This window comes from Eubalaena glacialis, chromosome 15 (assembly GCF_028564815.1).
Source record: "Eubalaena glacialis isolate mEubGla1 chromosome 15, mEubGla1.1.hap2.+ XY, whole genome shotgun sequence".
NCBI lineage: Eukaryota > Metazoa > Chordata > Mammalia > Artiodactyla > Balaenidae > Eubalaena > Eubalaena glacialis.
The window spans coordinates 44,200,167-44,225,433 of record NC_083730.1 but is presented as its reverse complement, the minus strand read 5'-3'; the positions used below and the strand labels follow the sequence as shown (position 1 = coordinate 44,225,433).

Genomic DNA, 25,267 nt, shown 5'->3' with positions numbered 1-25,267 from the left:
GAACGAAATTTTGCCATTTGCAGCAACATGGATGGACTTGGAGCGCATTATGCTAAGGGAAGTAAGTCAGACAGAGAAAGACAAATGTTGTATGATATCACTTATGTGTGAAATCTAAAAAATACAACTAACTAGTGAATATAACAAAAAAGAAGCAGACTCACAGATATAGTGAGTGGTTACCAGTTGCGGGGGGGAGGAGCAATATAGTAGCGGAGGAGTGGGAGATACAAACTACTGGCTGTAAGACAGGCTCAAGGATGTACAATATGGGGAATATAGCCAATATTTTGGCTCATCTTGAGCCAAAGCTCAAGATATTGATGAGCCAATATCAACTCATTCTCAACTTCTATAAGATACATGCCAAAGGCTATTACTCATGATGCCACACTGGGATTCACACAAAAATCAGGACGATGCTATGCTACTTGGAACATCAGTAGGTCTATGTATGGCATGTCACACATTTCTTTCCTATCTATTCTTGAGTTAAACCCAGCTAGATATGAGAGACAAACACATTTACAAAATGATCATACAAAATGTCAATGACTGCTATCAGCCTAATTTATTCTCTAGCTTCTCTTGCCCAAGGATATTTGAAGTCCATATAAAGATATATAGGTCAATGCTTTAATCCAAAGAAATTAAATTCTAATTGTAAAACTTGAGTCATTGTGATAGGGAAGGGAAATATATTCAGAGAGCAGGGCGTTCCTGGTACTAATCACAGAAATAGATATAACCCCCTATATTTCAACAGTGTCTCAGACTATAGGACTATAAGACAAGCAACACTGATGTTCACAGGATCATTTATGTTTACAACGAAATTTGAGGTGTGGTCACATCTGTTGCACTGCAGCTTAAAATCACATTATAACTTAAGTAGCCGTCCGTTGACAACATGGTTCAGATTACTGCAAAATTTTTAACAAAAATGGAGAGCAGTGAAAATCTGCTGACACTTGAGAGTCATTTTTATGGCCTTTCTTCTTATATCGCTATTTTAAACTCCTAGATATAGGAAGTCTAATGACTACAGATCCTTTTTGTGTTTATTACCATTATCATTATTATTATTTATAGGAGAGCTCTCTAGATGATAATGAAGCCAAAATCTTCTATCTCTCTGCTGTGCTCATCAGCCAATCTGCTTTTTCAAGAGCAGGAAGCATTTCCCTATGTTTGAACATTTCTTGTGCCAACCTATTTGCTCACTTTGGTTACTATTTTCCTTGTGCCCCTTCCACAGTAATGGCTCCACACACACCATGAAAACTGCTGTAATTCCTTCAGAGCTGGAAAAAAAACGGAAATATAGCCCCCTCATTTTATATGTGTGAAAACTGTGGCCTAAGTCAAAAAGAGGGTAAATTAATTGCTAGGAACTCTCGAATTTTAATTTAGTGTTATTTTTTTCACACCACAATGGCTGCAAATTTTGGTCATTGGCCTCATTCTAAGTTGAGAAGAATTCTGGGAATTTTGACATAGCAAACTAGCCCAAATGGTGCAAGTTAAAATACCCCATTTAGCAGTAGAGACACCGAACCAATAGATATTAATAAAACAGAACAGGATAAAATGACACTAACTGAAGTTTTAAGGTTAAGAGTTGTAGACCTGCTAGCATAAAGACTTTTCCTTTTTAACATTCAGAGTAGGGATACAGACATTCTGCCTAATATATTATTTTTCTACAGCATGTCCCTGGAAAGGAATATTCTATTCATATTGAAAGCAAATTCTTTAAAGAGATCCAGTTTTAAAATTTTTCAGAAAAGCAATTTAAAATTAATGTAAGACTGAAACTTGGGTAAAAGCAAATGAAATAACTGAAATTCTCATAAACTTCATCCAGCAGGAGAGTTCCTAAACACAGGTACCCTGGCTTCTTCCATGCTTCCCTTCAGCCCGGTCAAAGCTTGGAGAACAGTTACACTGTGGACTGCCAGAGATAGTGACATTTATAAGATGTACATAAGAGAATGCCTAAGTTATTACTATTCCTCTCTCTCCCTACACGGAGGCATTGGGGCAAGCAGAGGAAATTACATCCATAATTATAATTAGGGCAACGTTGGAACTATGTTGATTGTCCCATTTGTCCTTCTACCTGGAACATGATTAGTGATTGGATAAAGGAGAAAAAACATTATTCAAAAGTTGACCATAAGGAAAGCACTTCATGCATATTAACTCATTTATTTTGCCACACCATGCATATCATTATCTCCCTCTAAACAGGAGGAGAAAAAAAGTAAATAATTGGCCAAAAGTGACACAGATAGGAAGTACTAGATTTGAAATTTGAAACTGAGTTTGTCTGGCTTCTAGCCTATTTTCTTTTAGCTGTAGCATATGCTCTCCACTTGGAATTAAATGAACGTAATTATTGGCAGCTATGTATGTGAGTAATACATGTAAACTTACTGTATCACACCACAAGTTGTGTGTGTGTGTGTGTGTACATATACACATATATATGCAGACTGTTCTCTCCACTGAAAACACTGACTTTCCCTGCTAGTTCCTGGATTTCCACCAGTTACTTTTATTTTACATGTAGCAAGAAAGAGTTTTGAAACTTTATCTTTAATCGGACCATAACTGAATAAACCTTTCTGGAAAGGCAGCTGTGCTTTAGCCTGTGATGAAATGCAAGACATAAAAGACAATTAGAGAAGAGTCATATATTCCCTGAAGGTAGAATTCAGACAATAGCTGAGAAAAGTTAAGGACTGGAAGACAACTTCCTGCATTCATGATTTTTTTTAACAATGTTACCACATTAATTTTGAAGTCACTTTCCAAATTGCTAAGCACACTTGCATTCAATTTTCAGTAGAAAGATACACTTAAGTTCAAATATAAGTGATATCTGAATGATTCACACTTCTCCACTCTGTTAATGTAGATAATCAACCCAAAAATATTGAAGGAAACACATTCAGTGCACCAGTAAAGGTTAATATATACACAGGGACAAATGAAAGGGGGAAGAAAAGACCTAAAAGACACTAGAATTCAACAATGACTAAAAAAATTACTTATGATAGCCTTTACATATTCCTAAAATGTGTCATTTTATGTGGATTTTTAAAAAGAGCTCATGAGTAACAGAATATACACCCTCCATTTTTTTTCTCTAGTCAGATCAGATTGCAACAAAATTTAAGTTGTATAACGACTAGATATTTCAAGGAATGATATACTGCAGATAGGTAAAAACAAATAGCATTCAAAAGTTAATCCAATATTAAAGGACCACCATTTCCTGCAGAGTGAAAACATAGAAAGATTTGCAAAAAAGGCAAAGTAAATAAAATGACCGCTAAATCTATTGGTAATATTATTAAGACAAAATGACACGTTTTAATGATTAGTTGTATAAGTATGGTTTCTTGGCCATGTAGGATAAGGGAGAAAAAGAAAGTCAATAATCATGCATGCTCTATGAGCTAATGTGTTAGAAGTAGGAAAAAAATATTAATCTTAATGGGAACCATTATAACTGCAATAGGTATCTAGCTAATTCTACCAGTGACTAGCCAATTCCAGCATTAGTATTGAGAACTAAATTCTGACCCAACAGTCTAGGGCCCTAATAGCACTACACCATTTCATTTCAAATTGCATTTAGTTTTATGCCCCATTAGTTGAACATTTATATTAATTTTAACATTAGACTTAAATTCATTGTGGCGTCATGTGCACAGTTTTGCTGGCAATGAAGCAGTGTTTTTTTTCTTTTTTTTCTACAATCTATTATTACTCCATAAAATGGAAATGTTTTCTAGTTAGGATTCAGTTGAGAAATACCAGAAGGCAGAAGGTGAGGCCAGAAGAAACCTTCATGATATTAGGAAAAGGTGAGAGTACTTTAGATGCGGAAACAAAAAATAAACTTGGGAAAGAAAAGAATCTTCAAATAGGACATTCTCAAGAGGGAATGGATGATGTTTCAGATACTATTTATACATTCAAAGTTGGTATCCAGCCCTACCCCAAAATGCAGAAAACATCTTCAAAATGTTAATGCAAAATGATATATGTTGGAAATGTGTTTACCAATTTATTGGAAGTGTTTAGCATGCATTATGGCAGTGGATCAGATTCTCTACATTTCATTTAGGAAAACACCGGGTGAGAGACTTGGGTTTATGTCATATTTCTCTTTTAATTAAAGGTCTCTAATAAGTGGATTTCAAAGATTAAATCACTTTAAATTGCTTTTGGCACCTAAACAGATTTGGCTGCCACACTATTCCTGACAGTGAAGCCACTTGTTTTTTGTTGGTTTGTTTTCATTGAATACAACTGAACTTATGTATTCCTGCCTTACAAAGTCCTATCAAGTTTAGGTAGCTATTTTGTGAAAATGAATTATCATAAGAGTATACAGTTAGTGATATTAGTAGATCAATATACAGTTTTTTTCCCTATTAGTATCCAGAGATACAACCCTGGCTTAGGAGGCAAGCAAAATGAGTATGTTCAGTAACATTAGTCTACACAAAAGTATCTTAAGAAGCTAGGTCATTATCATTAGTCATGATAAAGATGTCTCCTCAGATATGTAAGTCAAAAGAAAGTTTATGTGGCAGAGTTATGTAAGGAAACTTACAATAGTGCCTGCCCACAAACCATGCAATTTGGAAACAGCCAAGAAACAAAACCATAGAGAAGGAGAGATAAATACAACATGTATTAGGGGTTATTATGCAACTATAAAGATTCAATATGACCCTGGAGATATAGCAAAAAATAGTTATGGAAAAGAAGCTATTTCTTATGCTCAGTAGCTAATTTTCAAACATATGTACCTGTATTTGAAACTTTGAGCATTTCACACATTTTTCTGTATCTGAAAAAAAAATGGATCCAGACTGATATTGTGTATAAATATAGCTGAAAACAGTTAATATAAAGGTAGCCAAAAGCAAAGTTCAATAAGAATTCTAAAAAAGGATATTATTCTGATTGCTGATAAAGTATTTCTGATGTACACTTTGCTCATATTGGAAAAGAATAATTTACTGTTCAATTTTCCTAGAAAGGATGAATTATATAGTAAGATGATTTCATAAAATGTTTAATTAAATAAAAAACTAGATTAAAGTGTCTAGATCGAACAGTAAGTATAATTAAAAACTTTAGAAATAATATATAACTCCATTTTGACAATATATATTTCAATATCTAACAGTTAGTTATATCTGTTTTCTAGATAATTTACAATAAAAGCATTGTATATTTTCATTTTTAAATGTTCAAGGGCACTAGGCCTATGAAAATAATACATATTTTTAAATAACTTATACTGGAAAATTAAGAAAGGCATACCCTTCAGGGCAAATGTATTTAACATAAGGTAACATAAGAAAAGCACATAAAATTTTCTTATTCATGTGACTATAAGTATTAAATAAGAAATACCTGAACATATTAATATGTTTTGAAGGGGAAGGACTGTTAAGACAATAGTGGTAGTACAAAAGTTCATATGTTCCAGTAGATAATTTATATATTATGATTTGAATACATATTATATATTGAATATATAACACAAATAATCTTCCCATTTGTGGGCATTTCACTGGGACTACCACATTTTATGCATATTTAAAGAAAAGAAAATGATAATGCTAGAAACAGGTTTCTAGCAATATATGCAATAGACTTAGTGAACATACAACCAAAATAGAATTCAATAATAATAGTTTAAATGTTGGGTGTGACCATGATATAGTCTAATTTATGTTGAAGATAGAATACTCATAACTATTTAACCCATCTTTAATAAGCATATAATATCAAATTTCAAAATGCATGCCTTTTTCTTTTCTTTTTTTGTTTTTTTAACTTACTGCTTTGTAAGTTCTCTTTTGTCCAGCATGTTTCCGAATTTGTTCTCCATTTGGCCCTGTTTCCACATGCATTGAATAGATAATGTCAAAGAAATCTTCAACCACGGCTACCCGCCGCAAAGACAGCTTCTCATCTACCCCTACGCCATCCTGGAAACAAAACCAAAACCAAAAACAAAAAAAAAGGCACAAGATTAATAAAGAAATATGGAAATATGTATTTAATATATAAGGTTGACACAGAAAGTTCATTAGACAAAAACATTTTAATAAACTGATCCAAATCATCTAGATAGTAAAGTTCAAAAAATTATGATTGAATATCTCATCATTTTATATATTATTTACATACAAAACTTTAAGAAACATGAAAAAAGATATTTGACATAGTTAATCATGCTTACCTATTAATGCCACCTTTTAAATTTTAAAATGACTTACTTGTAACCATCAGTGTAACTTTCTTAAATTACTCTGAAATACATTATTAAGGTCCAGTAATTTTTTTATTGCAATAATTTCTTCTAGATATTGATTTCTTATCTAATCAATATCTATTGTGTCCCTGGGTACTGGACATTGTGATTAGAGAAATGAAAGAAATAATATGAAACCTCTACCCTTAATATCATACAATCTAGGAAAGAAAATTAATCTACTCTGCTATCCGTATTAGACTAAGGGACAGTATGGGTTAAAGGTTAAAAATGTGAGCTCTGGAGATGATCTAGGTGTGAACTTTGGATCATCCACTCAGAAGTTGTGTATTTTGTGCAAATCTTTTAAACCTCTCGAAATTTTTTTTCTCACCTGTAAAATAGGGATAATAGAGCCTACTTCGCAGACCTGTAATCATTAAATGAAATAATGTATGTAAAGGATATAACCCAATGTTTGGCATATAGTGAACAGTCAATAAATGGTGGGTTTTGCCATTTTGATGATCATGATAAAAATATAAGTCAAGTAATAGGGGAGTTCAGAGAATAAAGATGTCACCTCTTACTGAAGCAACTTCATGCAAGAAACAGAATTTGACATGGGTGGGAGCTGAAGCAGGGGATAAGTCATGGCAGTGGGAAAGACAGCAAAGAGCCAAAAGTTTCCGTATATGACTGAGAAGAATAAATAATAAGTTTGGAATGAGATAAGAAATAAATTTAATCTTACATGGCTGCCACATGAATGAATTCACTACTTCTGAGTGGAGGATCCAAAGTTAACACCTAGATATTCTCTAGAGCTCCCATTTTTAACCTTTAACCCATCTGTCCCTTAGTCTAATGCTGACAACACAGTAGATGCATTTTCATTTCTGAAATGAAAGGGTTTCCTACTTGCAAACACACACACACACACACACACACACACACTCTCACACAATGTTCTTAGTCAGACCTTGAGGCATAACCTGAAGTAACATGACAGCTTCATAAATGCTGGCATACAACACCAGAAGATGATTAACCTGAGCGAAATCATTACGCAGTCAATGAGTCAAATGGCAAAAGCCTCTTTGAACAGTAGTGCTAGCAGACTGAGCTCACTGCAAAACTGAAAGCAAATCACCTGATGCTTTTTGTTAGTTTGGTTTTTATTTTATTTATTTATTTCTTCTGGTTTACAATAGGTCTCAGTAGCAGCAGTGCCTAAAGCAGGATATGCAAATAACTATATACATGAAGTTTTACATAAGGCCAAACAGCCAGGCGTTCCAACTTTGTTAAATTTGAAGTGCTCCCTCACAAATTATCTGTGATGCATGTGGTACCTCACTAGGTTTCAGACCTTTCTGACTTCTCTCCTTTAACATCTTGAGCCATCTCTTCTTCTACACTGGGCTCCATGGATAATCCTTCATTGCCTTTTGATGCAAGACCAATCTGTAGTGAGAGGACAGGGAAGCTGCATGAATCACAGCAGTGACCAGCCTGGAAATTAGTTGAAACTAAGAGGATAGTGTCAGGGAAGCACCATTTCAGATGTCCGCCCACCAGCTCTCCTGGCCTACCCCCTCCTCCTCAGAAAACATCCACTCTTCCTAGGCTGGAAATCCAAATTCTAAGTCCACTGACTAGCAAAACTACCCTCAAAACTTCGTCTTCTTTTCTCTCAGAAATAAAACTTAGAGTTTCCTCTCAGTTCCCTTGCCAGATAACCAAAAATACAGTAATTTTGTACAGTTAGTAAGCTATGAGTGAGGTAGGGATCATAGCCTATGAATTCATTCCTTCAACACGTATCCTAAAAGTACCAACTACTGTCAAGCCCTCTTCTGCTAGGTGCTGAAGTTATCAAAGTGTATGAGACAGATAACCCAGGTTTTTGTGCTTTTCAGTCTAGTAGAGAAAATATTAAACAAATCATTGCTACGGCTCTATATTAATTTCCTGTAGCTTCTGTAACAAATTACCACAAAATGGGTGGCTTACAAAAAAGCAAATTTATTCTCCCATAGTCCTGGAAGCTAGAAGTTCAAAATCAAGATGTTGACAGAGCTGCTCTCCCTTTAAAAGCTCTAGGGAAAAATCCATTCTTTGTCTTTTCCAGGCTCTGGAGGTTGCCGGCATTCATGGCTTGAGGCCATATCACATTGACTTCTCTTTGATGTGTTTCTCCTCTGTGTCTCTCATTTACAAGGACCCATCTTATATGAGGAAATGTAGGGCCTGACCAGATAATCCAGGATAATCTCCTCCTATCAAGATCCTTAACTTAATTGCATCTACAAAGACTCTCTTCCCAAACAAAGTAACTTTTACAAATTCCCAGAATTGGGATTTGAAATTTTGGGCAGGCATTATTCAACTGACTACAGATAATATGTATCAGAGTACAGAAGGTACAAGTTGTGCTATGGGAGCATATATTGGAAATGGCTTACAATTATTGGTTAACAGTAAACACTCCCTGATTTCAGACTGTACTACAAATCTACAGTAGTCAAAACAGTATGGCACTGGCATAAAAACAGAAGCATAGATCAGTGGAACAGGACAGACAGCCCAGAAATAAACCCACGCACTTATGGCCAATTACTCTACCTCAAAGGAGGCAAGAATACACAGTGGAGAAAAGACAGTCTCTTTAATAAGTGGTGCTGGGAAAACTGGACAGCTACATGTAAAAGAATGAAACAAGAACGTTCTTTAACACCATATACAATCTCATTTACTGTTGCATCAAAAAGAATAAAATACCGAGGAATAAACTTACCTAAGGAGACAAAAGACGTGTACTCCAAAAACTATAAGATGCCAATGAAAGAATTAAAGGTGACACAAACAGATGGAAAGAGATACCATGTTCTTGGACTAGAAGAATTAATATTGTTAAAATGACCATACTACCAAGGCAATCTACAGATTCAATGCAATCTCTATTAAAATACCAATGGCATTTTTCACAGAACTAGAACAATTAATTTTAAAATTTGTATGGAAACACAAAAGACCCCAAATAGCCAAAGCAATATTGGGAAAGAAAAATGGAGCTGGAGGTATCAGGCTCCCTGACTTCACACTATACTACAAAGCTACAGAGATTAAAACAGCATGGTACTGGCAGAAAAACAGGAATATATATATAATGGAATATTACCTAGCCATAAAAAAGAATTAGATGTTGCCATTTGCAACAACACAGATGACCTAGAGAGTATTATGCTAAGTGAAATCATTCAGAGAAATACAAATACTGTATGATTTCACTTATATGTAGAATCTAAAAAACAAAACAAGTGAACAAACATAACAAAACAGAAACAGAGTCACAGACACAGAGAACAAAGAGATGGTTGCCAGAGGGACAGGGCGTAGGGGATGAGTGAAATAGGTGAGCGAAATTAACAGGTATAAACTTCCAGTTACAAAATAAATGAGTCACAGGGATGAAATGTATGGCATGGGAAATACAGTCAATAACAATGTAATATCTTTGCATATTAACTAGTCTTATTGTGGTGATCATTTTGTAATGTATAGAAACACTGAATCACTAGATATGCACCGGGAGCTAACAGAATGTTATACATCAATTATACTTCAAAAAGCAAACAGTCATAGAAAAAGAAATCAGATTTGTGGTTACTTGAAGAGAAGGGTAAGAGTAGGGAAAATTGGATTAAAGTGGTCAAAAGGTACAAACTTCCAGTTATAAGTCCTAGGGATATAATATACAACATGACTAATATAATTAACACTGCTGTATGTTATATATGAAAGTTGTTAAAGAGTTTTCATCACAAGGAAAAAATTATTTTTCTCCTTTTACTTTGTATTTATATGAGATGATTGATGTTTACTAAACTTATTGTGGTAATCATCTCATGATGTATGTAAGTCAAATTATTCTGCTGTACACCTTAAACTTATAGTGTTGTATTTCAATTATATCTCAATAAAACTGCATGGCCAAAAAAATAAGAAGAATCTCAAATCAGATTCCTATCTTTCCACCTTAAGTAAGTAGAAAAAGAGTAAAGTAAAATGAAGCAAAAGGGGGAAATATTTAAAAAGAGGAGAAACAAATAAAAGAGAATAGAAAACAATGAACAAGATCAGTAAAACCAAAGAGTAGTCTTTGAAAAAGTTTTTTAAATGACAAAACTTTAGCTTTACTGCCCAAGATAAAGAAGAAGACTCAAATTACTAAAATCAGTAATAAAAGAAATATCCCTACTGACCTGACAAAAATAAAAAAGGGTTTAAAAATATTATAAACAACTGTATGCTAACAAATCAAATAACCACATAAAATGAACAATTCCTAGAAAGATGTAAATTACTGAAATTGACTAAAAAAATAGAAAATCTGAATAGGTCTGTGACAAGTAAAGATACAAAATTGGTAATGAAAAAACCCTTTCACAAAGAAAAGCCCAGGTTCAGAGGGTTTTACTGGACTAAACATTCAAGGAATTATGGCCAATTCATCAGAAAAATAGATGAGAAAACACTTCTGAAATCACTCTAAGAGGCCAGGATTACCATTATATCAAAACTAAATACATCACAAGGAAAAAACTACAGACAAATATATTTTATGAATATAGATGTAAAAATCTTCAACAAAACACTAACATATTCCAATCATATATATAGTAATTATTATTATATACCACAACCAAGTAGGATAATCCCAAGTTGGTTTAACTCAAGAAAACGAATTAATGTAATAAACCATTTTAATAGAGTAAAGGGAAAAAAGCATATGATCACCTCAACAGATGCAGAAAAATATTTGACAAAAGGAACATACTTTTCTGGCAAAAACTTAGTAAACTAGGAATAGAAAGGAATCCTCAATCTGATAAAGGACATCTTTAAAAACCCCACAACAAATATCTTATTTTATGGTGAAAGACTGAATGTTTTCCCTCTAAGAACAGGGGCAAGACAAGAATGTCTGCTCAAGCCACTCTATTTAACACTGTATTTTGAGCTTCTATTCAGGGCAATTAGGCAAGAAAAGGCCTCTAGATTGGAAAAGAGGAATAAAACTATCTCTTTTTGCAGATGACATAATCTTATACATAAAAAAGCCTAAGGAATCCACTAAAAAAACTTCGAATTCATAAATGAATTTTGCAAAGTTAACATACAAAATCAATATACAAAAATCAGTTGTATTTCTGTTCATTAGCAATGAACAACCCAAAAATAAATTAGGAAAAATAATTCTATTTATAATGGCATATAAAAGAACAGAATACTAGGTATTAATTTAGATTTAACTAAGTTATAGTTAACAAAAAAGTGCAAAACTTGAACATTGACAGCTGCAAAACATTGTTTATAAGAAATTTAAAATCATCTAAATAAATGTAAAGACATCCTATGTTCATGGATCAGAAGGCTTAATATTGTTAAGATGGCAATACTCCAAAAAATAATTTACAGATTCAATGCAATTGCTATTAAAAAGCTAACTAGCTTTTTTGCAGAAATTGACAAGTTACAATTCATATGTAACTGCAAAGTATTAAGAAAAACCAAAATAGTCTTTTAAAAGAAGAAATTTGGAGGTCTTACACTTCTTAATTTCAAAACCTACTATAAATCTAAAGCAATAAACATAGCATGGTACTGGCATGAGAACAGATATATAGATCAATGGGTTAGAACTGAGCTTCCAGAGATAAATCCTTACACTTATTTTCAATTCATTTCCAACAGGAGTGTCAAGATAATGCAACTGGGAAGGAATAGTCTTTTCAACAAGTGGTGCTGAGACAACTGGATACCCAATGCAAAAGAATGAAGTAGAATCCCTACGTCACACCACAAAAATTAAATCACAATGGATCATATATCTAAACATAAGAGCTAAAACTCACAAGAAAACAGGAGTAAATATTTTTAATCTTTAGTAAGGCAAGGCCTGCTCAGTTATGACACCAAAAGCAAAAGCAACAATAGAAAAACTAATAAATTGGACTACACCAAAATGTTTTTTTAATTCATGCTGCAAATGATACAATCAAAAAAGTGAAATGAGAGCCCATAAAAATGAGAGAAAATATTTGAAAATCATATGTCTAACAAGAGACTTTCATCTGTAATACATGAAAACACTTGCAACTCAATAATAGAAAGAAAAATGACCCAATTAAAAATTGGTGAAAGACTTAAAGACATTTCTCTAGAGAAGATGTTCAAATGGCAAAAAAGCACAAGAAAACATGCTCAACATCATAAGTAATTAGGGAAATGTAAATCAAAATCTCAATAAGATACTACCTCACATTCACTGAGGCTGTTATAATCAAAATAATAAATATTGGTGAGGATATAGAAAAATTAGAACCCTCATGCATTGCTGATGGGAATGCAAAATAATGCCATTGCTTTGGAAAGTTTGGCAGTAACCTGGAAAATCAAACGTAGACTTACCAAATGACTCAGCAAGCCCAAACATTTGTATATATTCAAGAGAACTGAAAACATACACTCACATAAAATATATTGTACATAACAAAGCAGCATACTCATAACAGCCAAAAAAGTGGAAACAATTCAAATGTCCCTGAACTGATGAATATATATAAACAAAGTGTGTTTACACACAAAAAAAACTATACAAAGAAATAAAAAGAGATGAAATATTGATTCATGCTATGCCAGAGAAGAACCTGGAAGATATCAAGATAAGTAAAAGTGCCAGACACAAAAAAAACACATATTATATGACTCCTTTCATACAAAATATCCAGAAGAGTCAAATTTACATAGATATATTTTACATTTGGTAGTGTGTATATGTCCATGCCACTCTCTCACTTCGTCCCAGCTTACCCTTCCTCCTCCCCGTGTCCTCAAGTCCATTCTTGGTTGCTTAGGACTTGGGAAGAGGAGAGAATGAGGATAGACTGCTAATGGGTACAAGTGTCTTTTAGAAGGGACAAAAATGTTCTAAAATTAGGCGGTGGTGATATTTTTATATCCTGTGAATATGCTAAAAACATTGAATTGTACACTTTAAATGAATGGATTGTGTGGTGTGTGAGTTATATCTCAATAAAGCTGTTAAGTATATGGTCTCCAACAGTTTTGGATTTTGAGTTTAAGAATGCAAAAAAACAGGAAGAGGAGCTCATACAATACAAATTTAAACAGTCCGCAAACACATGAGCATCCAGTGCAAATAGAAGTGCTTTAATCACCAAGGCTTATAGTTGTATATTGGTAAGTGTTTAACAGCTGTCTCATAAAAAATAAATACATAAGGTTACTGTAAATTTTAATGATATAAAAGATGTATAGCATGTAACTTATAAATAATAATAAAATATACAATACTTTTTATTGTAAATTCCACATAGACAATTAGCTCCCATGAGCTAACACAACCTAGCTCCAGGATTCCACTGTTTTTATGTCATTCAAGATGAGCGAATGACATATTTAACGAATTAAATGAATAATTTATAGTATAGTTCCTGTGGTTAACCACTGACCAAAAACGCCTCTGATAACAAAAACAAAAAATTAACTGATCTAACGTGACAATTCAGGGTGCCATAAAAGAAATACAGCTTCTTTTGGATAAACTTTATATTAAAGCTAATATAATAGCAAAACTAATCAAGTTTGTAAATTGAGTCTGTGATGACAAATTTGTGCTTTAAAAAAAGATTTTTTTAATGCCCTTATTGTATTATATTAACATACTAAAATTATATTGAAGGAAAACAATGGTTAAGCTCAAAAATGAGTCACCCTCACTTACTTTCTGCTAGCTTACTGATTGCCATTTGTTAAGATGATACACATACACATAAAATTTTAAGGCAATCATATGAAATTGATAAATGAGAGACACCAAGCCTAGAGATGCTAACAGTATTATGATGAAATCAAAACGTCATTCATGTTAAAAGACTACCATGTAGTTCCACATGTATCTTCTTGGCCCTACAGGATCTATTGTGAAGATACTATTCCTGAATAGTATCTACAAACTCAACTTCTATTGAAATTCCTCATTTCCAACTATATTACAAAGCCAGAGAAGAATAACTGATGAAAAAAGAACCATTGTGGGATAGATCTCTCTCCTGCAATCCTTCCTGACTACCATTCTCCACAGGAGACTGTATCTGCTTGGGAGGTAATATGGCAAGACATGGATACACATTGACACTAGTATGTCACTCAAGCATACTATTCAGATCAAAACAGGAACATTTATGAGAATTTTCCACTCAATTAAAAATTGTAATTTGGGACTTCCCTGCTGGCGCAGTGGTTAAGAATCCGCCTGCCAATGCAGGGGACATGAGTTCGATCCCTGGGCCGGAAGATCCCACATGCCACAGAGCAACTAAGCCTATGCGCCACAACTACTGAGCCTGCGCTCTAGAGCCCGCAAGTCACAACTACTGAGCCCGCGTGCCACAACTACTGAAGCCCACCTGCCCTGTGCTGCGCAACAAGAGAAGCCACCTCAATGAGAAGCCCACGCACCGCAATGAAGAGTAGCCCCCGCTAGCCGCAACTAGAGAAAGCCCGTGAGCAGCAACGAAGACCCAACACAGCCAAAAATAAATAAATAAAATAAAATAAATTTATTAAAAAAAATTGTAATTAAAAGTCCAATTTTTGACACATCAAATATAACATCTACTGAAATAATTCTCTTTTAAATTATAATAGAGAATTCAAACTAAGGTCAATGAAGCACATATACTGCCTAGAAATCAATGAATGAAAATGATTATCACCTTCTCTCCCTCAGTCCAACTCTTATCAAACAGATATCCTAACTGGCAAAATCATTATCATAAACTAACTGATGTGATAGATAACAACTTTAGTGAAATATCTAGAAATAAAAGCCGTATGAAGGGCTGCCAATTCATAAGCAACAAATAAAACAAAATAATAAAGAAAAAAGAAGAGATAGTGAAATAAATCTAAATCCCCAAAATTCAATTTGAATTGAGTCCTAAACTCAAGAATTCACAGAGAACATCTATAAATAATCTAACCTAATTTTTACCAATACCTTTGAGGCTCCACCTAAACTGAGAGTTAGCCTTGCTCCTATCCTATTCTGTTGACTCCTGCTCACTCTCCATTGGCAGATTAGTTGTCCCAGGCTGAGACACAACGATGAAAGATGAAAGAAGAGGGTTCAGTCTGCAAAGACTGAAAGGTATGCAAAACATAGCTTACCGCAACTACATAAGGACACCCAGATGCTGTGGAATATAGCTCTGCAGGAGAGATGCAATCAGGAAGCCCAGGAGTGGGGCAGTATGAAATACAGGTATTGGCAAGGCTTAGGAATTTACCTCTACTATCTGCAAGATACTACGATAGATCTTTAGCTGATTTTTTAGCTGATTTTTTTTTGTTTTTAAAAACCAACTTGTAAGATGTATTTCCCTTCCTGAAAGAGCTTGTGGTCTATCACTAGAAGTTTTGATGAAGTATGCTGAAAGAGACTATAATTAGTAGAGTATGATAAAGCCAATGTGCTCCAAGACAGGTTCCCAAACTTGGCTACACACTGGGATCTCCTGGTGAACTTTAAAGAACAGCCTGATACCTAGATTCCTCCCACAGAGAATGTGATTGAATAGGTCAGGGGTGCACCTGGGCATGGGTTTTTAAAATACCTCCCTCGGTGATTCTGACGTACAGCCAAAGTTGAGAAATCGGGAGAGGGGTGAATTAGAGGTGAGGATGGAAGAGAATGCTGGGCTCACGGACGTCAGACCCGGTAGTCATTTATTACTTTACATGCAGTGGGAAACCATTCAAGGATTTTTTACAATGAGAATTCCAAAATAGATCAGTGCCCTAAAACAACTCCTGTAACAGTAAAATGTAAAGTATAACCAGATTAAACAAGGGACGTAGTGACAAGAGGGGAAAGAAAGGCAAAGTTAAGAGGAAATTTGAGAAGGTAAAATTCACCCATTGCTGGTGACGGCTTACATGTAAAGGTGAGTTGAAGAATGAATGGATTTTAAATGAGGCAGAGAAGTGAATGAGACCAAAATAAGGGTGGGGGGGGGGATAGGCGGGGTGGAGTAAAGAGTAGAATGAAAGGGAGAAATTGGTAGATGAAGTAGAAGCCAAGGGGCTGAGGTTAGAGGAAACAAGCAGCACAAGAGCTGCTTTGCCCTGGTCCCGGCTAGTGTGGTGCCCGCATGGTCCTTTACACTTGTAGCTACTCTTGGGGTCTGACAATGCTGCTATTCCCAGTTTACATACAGGACACTGGGCACAGAGAATATAAGTAACTTTCTCAAATCACTAGACGGTGCTAGGATACAAGGCAGGGCTCCGGAGTACAAGCTCGTATATTAAAAAAAAAAAAAAAAAAAATCTGATAAATAATTTACAAGAAGCCTTCAGCTAATAAGAAAATTTGATTTTATGTATTGATGATTGAAGAAATTCACCCTACTTATGTGTGAAATATAGTATGTTTAAAAATGAAATTAAAAACTTTGAATCAGTGGCATTTTTTAGCTAACACCTTCTAAAGGGTTTGAGTTACTGACTGTGTTTTAAAAAGGAAAATAACATGTAGAATTTTAAACAAACAATATTTCAGGGGAAAAACAGTACAAAGTAAAGATAGCATAAAGAGAAAAATGAAGTATTTCAGCCTAAAAAATACATGTTCATGTGAAAGGCAAACCTCTACAAAATTTATTAATTTTGTACCAGCAAGTTATTTGCAAAAAAATAGAGAAAACTTAATTCTACTTCTTTCTAAAATTGATGATTTACCCAAGAAAACAGCATTGAATTCCAAGCTTATGTTTCTTCAATGAGAAGATAAATTATAATTATTTATGTGGAATATTCATCTTCTCTGCAGCACAAACAAAAGTCCAAGTTACTAGGAGGCCAATCCCCAACAGCACAAAGAAGTCTGGAAAAACATTGCTTTGCCATATGTTCAGATACTGGCAAAAGGAGCTTTCCTTGTCAGTTACTGTCTTATAGGAGGGACTTTTCACCATATCCCTCACAGCCGTTGTCGCTGTCTTTGAAGTACAAATAACTTTCAATTTTGAGGTTCTGATTAACCAATTAACATTTAGGCTGCATGTTTCCTGCTTTTTTCATTATTTCACCTCATTAGCATCTACTAAACAGTCTGTAGTAACCAACAAAAAGGTAAAAGCTAAATATCTCTCCTTAACTGATTTGTTTAATATAAACTGAGCATTCATCTGGAGATTTAATCATTTGAGCTATCTCTTTTAGTCATCACTGTGGATCATTCAGTATTTGGCTCTGATCTGAGAAGTTCAAATGCATCTTCTTCCATTTTCCATTAATTAACAGTCACAATCATTACCTAAAAGAGTGGTAAAGTCCCTTGTATACTTTGGTACCAGGAACCTAGAGCAAGGCAAATAAAAAATGACTTTTAGAGATACTGGTACTCATAGCAAACTTAATGATAAAAAATTAATAGGTCAAAAGATGTATAGTGTTCATGGCCAATAACCTATAACGCATGAGTATATTAAGAAGAAAATGATAACAAGAAACAAATCATTTAAAGCCTTTGGAGATAAGAAGGCTATCTTTTGAGTCACAATCCCGGGGTGGGGGGTGGAGAAAGACTTTATTTTAGGAAAACTCTGAGGGCAGTAAGTGAGTTAGTTACATATGGTCACAAAGCAAGAATTTTTTATCTAATTACAAGGCAAGGAATTAAAGCCTAGAAAGAAAAATTCTTCGCTTCTAAATTGATCAGAAGAGCTGCAACAGAGTTTCACTGGGAAGTAAACGTGAAAATTTAGCTAGTGAGGTGTGTAAGTAAGATCTCTGTCAAAAGTTTATCACATCAAAACTATAATGAGGTATCACCTCACACCTGTCAGAATGGCCACCATCAAAAAAATCTACAAACAATAAACCCTGGAGAGGGTGTGGAGAAAAGAGAACCCTCTTGCACTGTTGGTGGGAATGTAAATTGATACAGCCACTATGGAGAACAGCATGGAGGTTCCTTAAAAAACTAAAAATAGAACTACTATACGACCCAGCAATCCCACTACTGGGCATATACCCTGAGAAAACCATAATTCAAAAAGAGTCATGTACCACAATGTTCACTGCAGCACTATTTACAATAGTGGACATGGAACCAACCTAAGTGTCCATTGACAGATGAATGGATAAAGAAGATGTGGCACATATATACAATGGAATATTACTCAGCCATAAAAAGAAATGAAATTGAGCTATCTGTAGTGAGGTGGATGGACCTAGAGTCTGTCATACAGAGTGAAGTAAGTCAGAGAGAGAAAAGCAAATACCATATGCTAACACATATATATGGAATCTAAAAAAAAAAAATGGTTCTGATGAACCTAGGGGCAGGACAGGAATAAAGACACAGACGTAGAGAATGGACTTGAGGACACGGGGAGGGGGAAGGGTAAGTTGGGACCAAGTGAGAGCGTAGCACTGACATATATACACTACCAAATGTAAAATAGATAGCTAGTCGGAAGCAGCTGCATAGCACAGGGAGATCAGCTCGGTGCTTTGTGATCACGTAGAGGGGTGGGATAGGGAAGGTGGGAGGGAGACACAAGAGGGAGGGGATATGGGGATATATGTATACATATGGCTGATTCACTTTGTTATATAGCAGAAACTAACACAACATTGTAAAGCAATTATACTCCAATAAAGACGTTTAAAAAAAAAAAAAAAAGACCAGTCAGGAGTGTCTCCTGATGGATCTCATAAAGGGGACATAGTGTCCTTAACAACTTCCTGACAACGGTCATGACTATGAGACATAGAAAGTTAGTAGAATTACATGTAAGTTAGTTAGTAAATGGTTCCTTTCTTAAAAAAAAAAAGAATAAAGCTATGGATAAACAACAAGGTCCTACTGTATAGTGCAGGGAACTATATTCAATATCCTGTGATAAACCATAATGGAAAAGAATATGAAAAAGAATGTATATGTGTATATATATATATATATATATATATATATATATATATATATACACATATGTATAAGTCACTTTGCTGTACAGCAGTATTTAACAGAACATTGTAACTCAACTTTACTTCAATAAAAAATAAATTAAAAAAAACTTTATCACACTTCCCCAACACATTCTATGCCCTGTGTTATTAATATTATTACTATTATTATTATCATTATATTTTGATTAATAGTACTGACACCTAGATTGGCAATCTAGAATTCTGAATCTTTCTCTTACCCAGTAATTAAATAATTCTACCTCTGGACTGGCTCTCCAATCCACTCCTACCCCCTTTTCTACTGGGCTCCTGATTTACTAGCCCAGGAAATGATTTTTGGAGCCTAGACCAGGAATTGCAGATAGGTCTAATTACATTGCCAAATCTATTTTTGATGGTGGCTATACAGTATGTAAAGCCTTGATTTGGGATGATGAGGAAGAGTACTTTTCTGAGTTAGCACTGTCTCCTATGGACTCAAAAATATGAGGTGGCACATGTACTGAGTTTCTGCCAACCCTGGCATTTTCTTTATCACTTTTCCATTAATCTCTCTCTCTTCCACTCTGTCCGCAAATGACTAAAATAGTCTTCCTTAAAAATGATAACCATATCAACTTATGATTTATAAATTTCTTTTAGACTCTCCTGCCTATAAGATAAAATTCAAGCTCCTTAATTTATTACACATAAATCTTCTTAATTTGATTCCAATTTACTTACCATGACCCAACTTGTCTCTCACTATCCAACACACGCTAATCACAATGAACTTCTCAACATTCCCTGAAAATTCCATAAACTTGTGACTCTTGACTTCCCCATTAGAATCTAAGCTTTCTCAGGCCAAGACTGAGTTTGTCTTTTTACTGCTATATCACAAGGACCTAGAATTGTACCAAGCAGAGAATAAATGGACCATAATTTCTGAGCAGATACATGAATAAATTAAGGAATTAATAAATGAATGTTATCTGCTTTCTTCCTAGAATGTCTCTTTTCAACTGGTAAATTCTTGTTCACCCTTCAAAATCCATCTCACACATCCAGCGTTCCATGAAGCTTTCCCTGATTCTTTAAAGTTAAGTTACTCACGTATCTCCCCTGTGTTTCTACCTCCCTTTATTCATTCCTGGTTTTAGCATTTAATATGCTATTTGGGTTTTTTTAAAATTTTCTTATAATTTATATACAGTGAAATGCTCAGATCTTAAGTATACTGTTCATCCAGTTAAGAAAAAGGCATCAAACAACAAACATTTCCATCATCCTACAGAGTTCTTTCATAATTCTTCTTAGTCAATTCCTTCAAAGCAATGACTAATGATTTAAATCCCCAGAGGCTAATATTTGCCTATTCCAAATATTTATATAAGTGGGATTATACAGTATGTATTTGTGTCCTTGTGTCTCATTTCTTTCATTTAGCATAATGATTTACATATCTATTCATGTTTTGTGTGCATGAATAGTTATTTATTTTTATTTCTGAATAATATTCCATTGCATGACTAAGCCACGATTTGTCCACTTTCCAGTTGATGGGCATTTAGGTTGGGTCCAGTTTGGCACTATTATGAAAAACAGCAGCTATGTTGTATTTTAAATGGTCCCTTCACTATAAGGTCCTTAATCTGCACAATGAGTTCATCCAGAGAAGATGTTTAGTGACAATTATTTTGAAATTTTAATACTTAGAGTAGTCCATGGCATATAGTACTTGATCAGTAAAGGTGCAATTAGAGTATAAGTCGTATTTCTATAACCTGGATAATTTGTAGAATCTCTTTGTCAAACAGCTGGCTCATGCTGTAGGTATTGGGAAGTGATACCACATATTGCCTCTTTGAAGCAAACTACCATATTCCACCATTTACTTCCTAAGTTTCCTTGGGAAATTCCCTTATATTTCTCTGGGCTTTGGTTTCCTTATCTGAAACATGAAGATAATTATAGCACTGACCTGTTTGGCTTAATTTGAGAATGACTTTAACTTTACATATAATTTAATAAGGACTCAACAAAGGTTAGTTGTTACTTTATTATAGATAATATGTATCCTTCAAATATCTGACTAGGCCTTTTAATAAATAGACAGTTTGGGGGCTAGTTCTCTAAAAAATGTTAGAAAAAGTAAAAGGTGCCCAGAAGGGCCAACACAGTATTAAAGGAGAAGAACAAAGTCAGAAGACTGACACTACCTGACTTCAAGACTGACTATGAAGTGATCAACAGTGATCAAGACAGTGTCATATTGGTGAAAGAACAAATAGAACAATGGAACACAATATAAAGTGCAGAAATAAATCTACATGAATATAGTCAACTGGTCTTTGACAAAGAGGCAAAGGAAACACAATGGAGAAAAGATATTCTTTTCAACTAATGGTGTTGGAATAACTGGACATCTATATGAGAAAAAAAAAAAGAAAAGAAAAAGAATCTAGACACAGACCTTACATTCTTCACAAAAATTAACTCAAAATGAACCACAGACCTAAGTGCAAAATTCAAACCTATAAAAACTCCTAGAAGATAATATAGGAAAAAAACTAGATGACCCCAGGCATGGCAATGATTTTTTGATACAACACTAAGGGTAAGAAATAATTGATAAGCTGGACTCCACTAAAATTAAAAACTTCTGCTCTGTGAAAGACAGTATCAAGAGATCGAGAAGACAAGTCATAGGTTAGAAGAAAATATTTGCAAAAATATCTGAGAAAAGATTGTTATCCAAAATAGACAAAGAACTCTTAAAATCCAACAATAAGAAAACCAACACCCTGATTTTAAAATGGGCAAAAGACCTGGATAGATAGCTCACTGAAGAAGATATATAGATGGAAAGCAAGCACTATATGCCATCAGGAAAATGCAAATTAAAACAATAAGATAACCCTACACACTTATTAGAATGTCCAAAATCCAGAACACTGACAACACCTAGTGCTGGTCAGGTTGTGGAGCAACAGGAACTCTCATTTATTGCTGATGGGAATTCAAAATGGCACAGCCGATTTGGAAAACACTTTGGCAATTTCTTACAAAACTTAACATACTCTTACCATGTGATCCAGTAATTATGCTCCTTGGTATTTACTCAAAGGAGCTGAAAATTTATGTCCATATAAAAGCCTGCACACGGATGTTTATAGCAGTTTTATTCATAATTGCCAAAACTTGGAAACAACCAAGATATCTTTCAGCAGGTGAATGCATAATAAATTGTGGTACACCGTGCTAAAATGAATGAGCTAGCAAACCGTGAAAAGACATGAAGGAATCTTAAATGCATACTACTAATGAAATAAGCCAATCTAATAAGGCCACACACTATACTATTCAAACTATATGAAAAGGCAAAACTATGGAGACAGTAAAAGGATCAGTGGTCACCAGGGGTTAAGAGGGAGGAAGGGACAAGTAGGCAAAGCAAAGAGAATTTTTAGGGCAGAGAAACTATTCTTTATAGTATTGTAATAATGGATATATTTGTCAAAACCCATAGAATGTATACCAAGAGCGAATCCTAATGTAAACTATCAATTTTGGATAATAATGATGTGCAATGTAGGTTCCTCAATTATAACAAATGCACTACTCTGGTGTGGAATGTTGATAATGGGGGAGGCTGTATATATGTAAGGGCAGGGGTTATACGGGAAATCGTTGTAGTTTTTACTCAATATTGCCATGAACCTAAAATTGATCTAAAACAATTTAAAATATAATTATTTTTAATAATTTTAAATTATTTTAAATTTTATTAAACATATAAAATTTAAATTTAGAAAAAAATTATAAGTAATTTAAAATATATATTTTAAAAGAAAAAATGCAAAAGGCCATGGACTCCTTTGGAGAGTGAAAGCCTTGTTTTACTGTGTGACACAGTGGGAAGTTATTCAAGGGGACCAAAAATCAATTCAAGACATTTTTTGTAAAGTAACCTTGGTCAATTTTTAAAATTCAATTGAAAATTCACAGAAAATTAAAATATAACAAAAATCTATTATACCTATTTTTAACTATATATATTTCTAAAAATATTTCTTCATATTTTTAGAACAATTCATATTGAAAAATAAAAATCTGATAAGGATCTAAAACATCCACTTCCATTATTTTTTTTTTTTTAAAAGAAATTTTCCACCAAGTAAGGCAAATTTCTAGGGTCATGTGAACAATGACTTAAAACAGAAACCACCGCCTAAAAACAGGACTCTGAAAAAAAGGTTAACACATATAGTGAAAGGATGGGGTAGAAAAAAACTGCCCATTTGTAAATAGAGGCGACAAGGTGACTTGTTTTGCTTTCATTTGTCTCTTGGTTGGGGGAAACATTGTGGGAAAATTGATAGAGCTATTAGCCCTCAGATTTAAGAAATACAAGGAATCCCAAACAGGATAATTTTGTTTTAAAAAATACACTCTTGAATATGTCATAGAAAAATTGAAGATAACTATATCAACGAGCAGCCAAAAAGATATGACAAATCACTCTTAAGGACCAACTCTGTATCTGACTACAAACTTCTCAATAGTCACAAAGTCAGAAGACAGTAGAATAATAGCTTCATGATTCTATGGGCAAATACATATTAATTTAGAGTCGTATAGTCAGGTAAATGATCATTCCAGAATGAGAATTTTCAGACAAACAAAAACCAAAAGCATTAACCACCCTTATTCAGAGAATTTAAAGTACTCTAGATACAAGAAAATTGCTAGACGATTCTAGAAAATACTCAAATTAGAAGTATAATTTATTTGTAACATGTTTTTGGCAATTTTTCCCAAAGCACTGTGTAATATATGTCATATTCTTAAGGAGTCAACAGTCAGGAATTATTATCCCCTATATTTAAGGGGAAAGAGAAGCATGGGACAGTTAAAAGAAATATGCCAACATTAAGAGCTAGTTTTGCTCCTATAGATAGGAAACAACTGAGTCATTTCCATTCTTCTATTAAAAAGAATTCTGCTGTGAATATTTTGTGCATAGTTTTGGATTACTCATATACTTACTTCTTTTGGATATATAACTAAGGTAGAGTTGCTTAGTCATGAGTATATTTATGTACACATTGCACTATTTTCAATATTTATGAAATAATCACAAATTTCTAGAAGGCCTGGAGTCATAAAACAAGACGAGCTAGTCTTTTAAATCCCCTTAACTTGGATATCTCCCTCTAACATACAATGATCTTCTGTGCTATGCCTTTGCTTAATTCTACAATGTCATGAATGTAAATTCAAACTATTATGTGAAAATAAGATTATATCTGTTGACAGCTTAATATGTACCCCAGGTCGTGCTTAACATTTACATGTATTATATCTTTTAATCTTGATAATAATCATGTTATTCCCATTTCACAGATAAGGAAGCTGAGGCTCATGGTCACATATACAGGAAATGGAAAGCACTGCAGGAGATAAAAAATGAATATGGCACAGCCTGGAGGCCATTTCAGTAGGAACCTAGGAAACCTCTGGAAAGAGTGATTTGCCTCACTTAATGGACAGGGGCACATAATGAGTCACAATGTTTACGAAATACTAAGTGTGCTAAATGCAGAGACTGTCTTGTAATAAACAGACCTCAAAATGTTGTAGCTTAAGTGAGATAGAAACGTATTCCTCTCTCATCTAAAGTCTAGTGGGTCAAAGCCAGCCTGGTAGCTTTGCCATTAGAAGCATGTGACTTCTGAGGAGTCTCCAGACATCGCTAGTTCCCACCCAGAAATAAAAGTAAAAAAGAGAAAGTATAGTGAATAAGTTGCATTCAGCACGGCTGGTTACATAACATCAGTCCAAAATTAATCACAGGACCACACCTAGAGGCAAGGAAAGCTACAAAATGTAGTCAGTAGATTGGTCAAAAGCAGTCAGGTG

General features: G+C 34.2%; 1 protein-coding gene across 6 annotated transcripts in view; it reads right to left on the bottom strand.

The window, feature by feature from the left end:
• NOL4 (nucleolar protein 4) overlaps positions 1 to 25,267 on the bottom strand; it is a 408,480-nt gene that overhangs the window by 309,609 nt on the left and 73,604 nt on the right. For 3 of the 6 annotated variants that reach the window (XM_061169491.1, XM_061169494.1, XM_061169495.1), the window contains exon 2: positions 5,877 to 6,026. In XM_061169491.1, the coding sequence (XP_061025474.1) occupies positions 5,877 to 6,026 (150 nt within the window). Of the gene's footprint in view, positions 1 to 4,832; positions 4,896 to 5,872; positions 6,027 to 25,267 lie in introns of all 6 variants that reach the window. The other 3 variants (XM_061169490.1, XM_061169493.1, XM_061169492.1) reach the window with 2 other exon arrangements.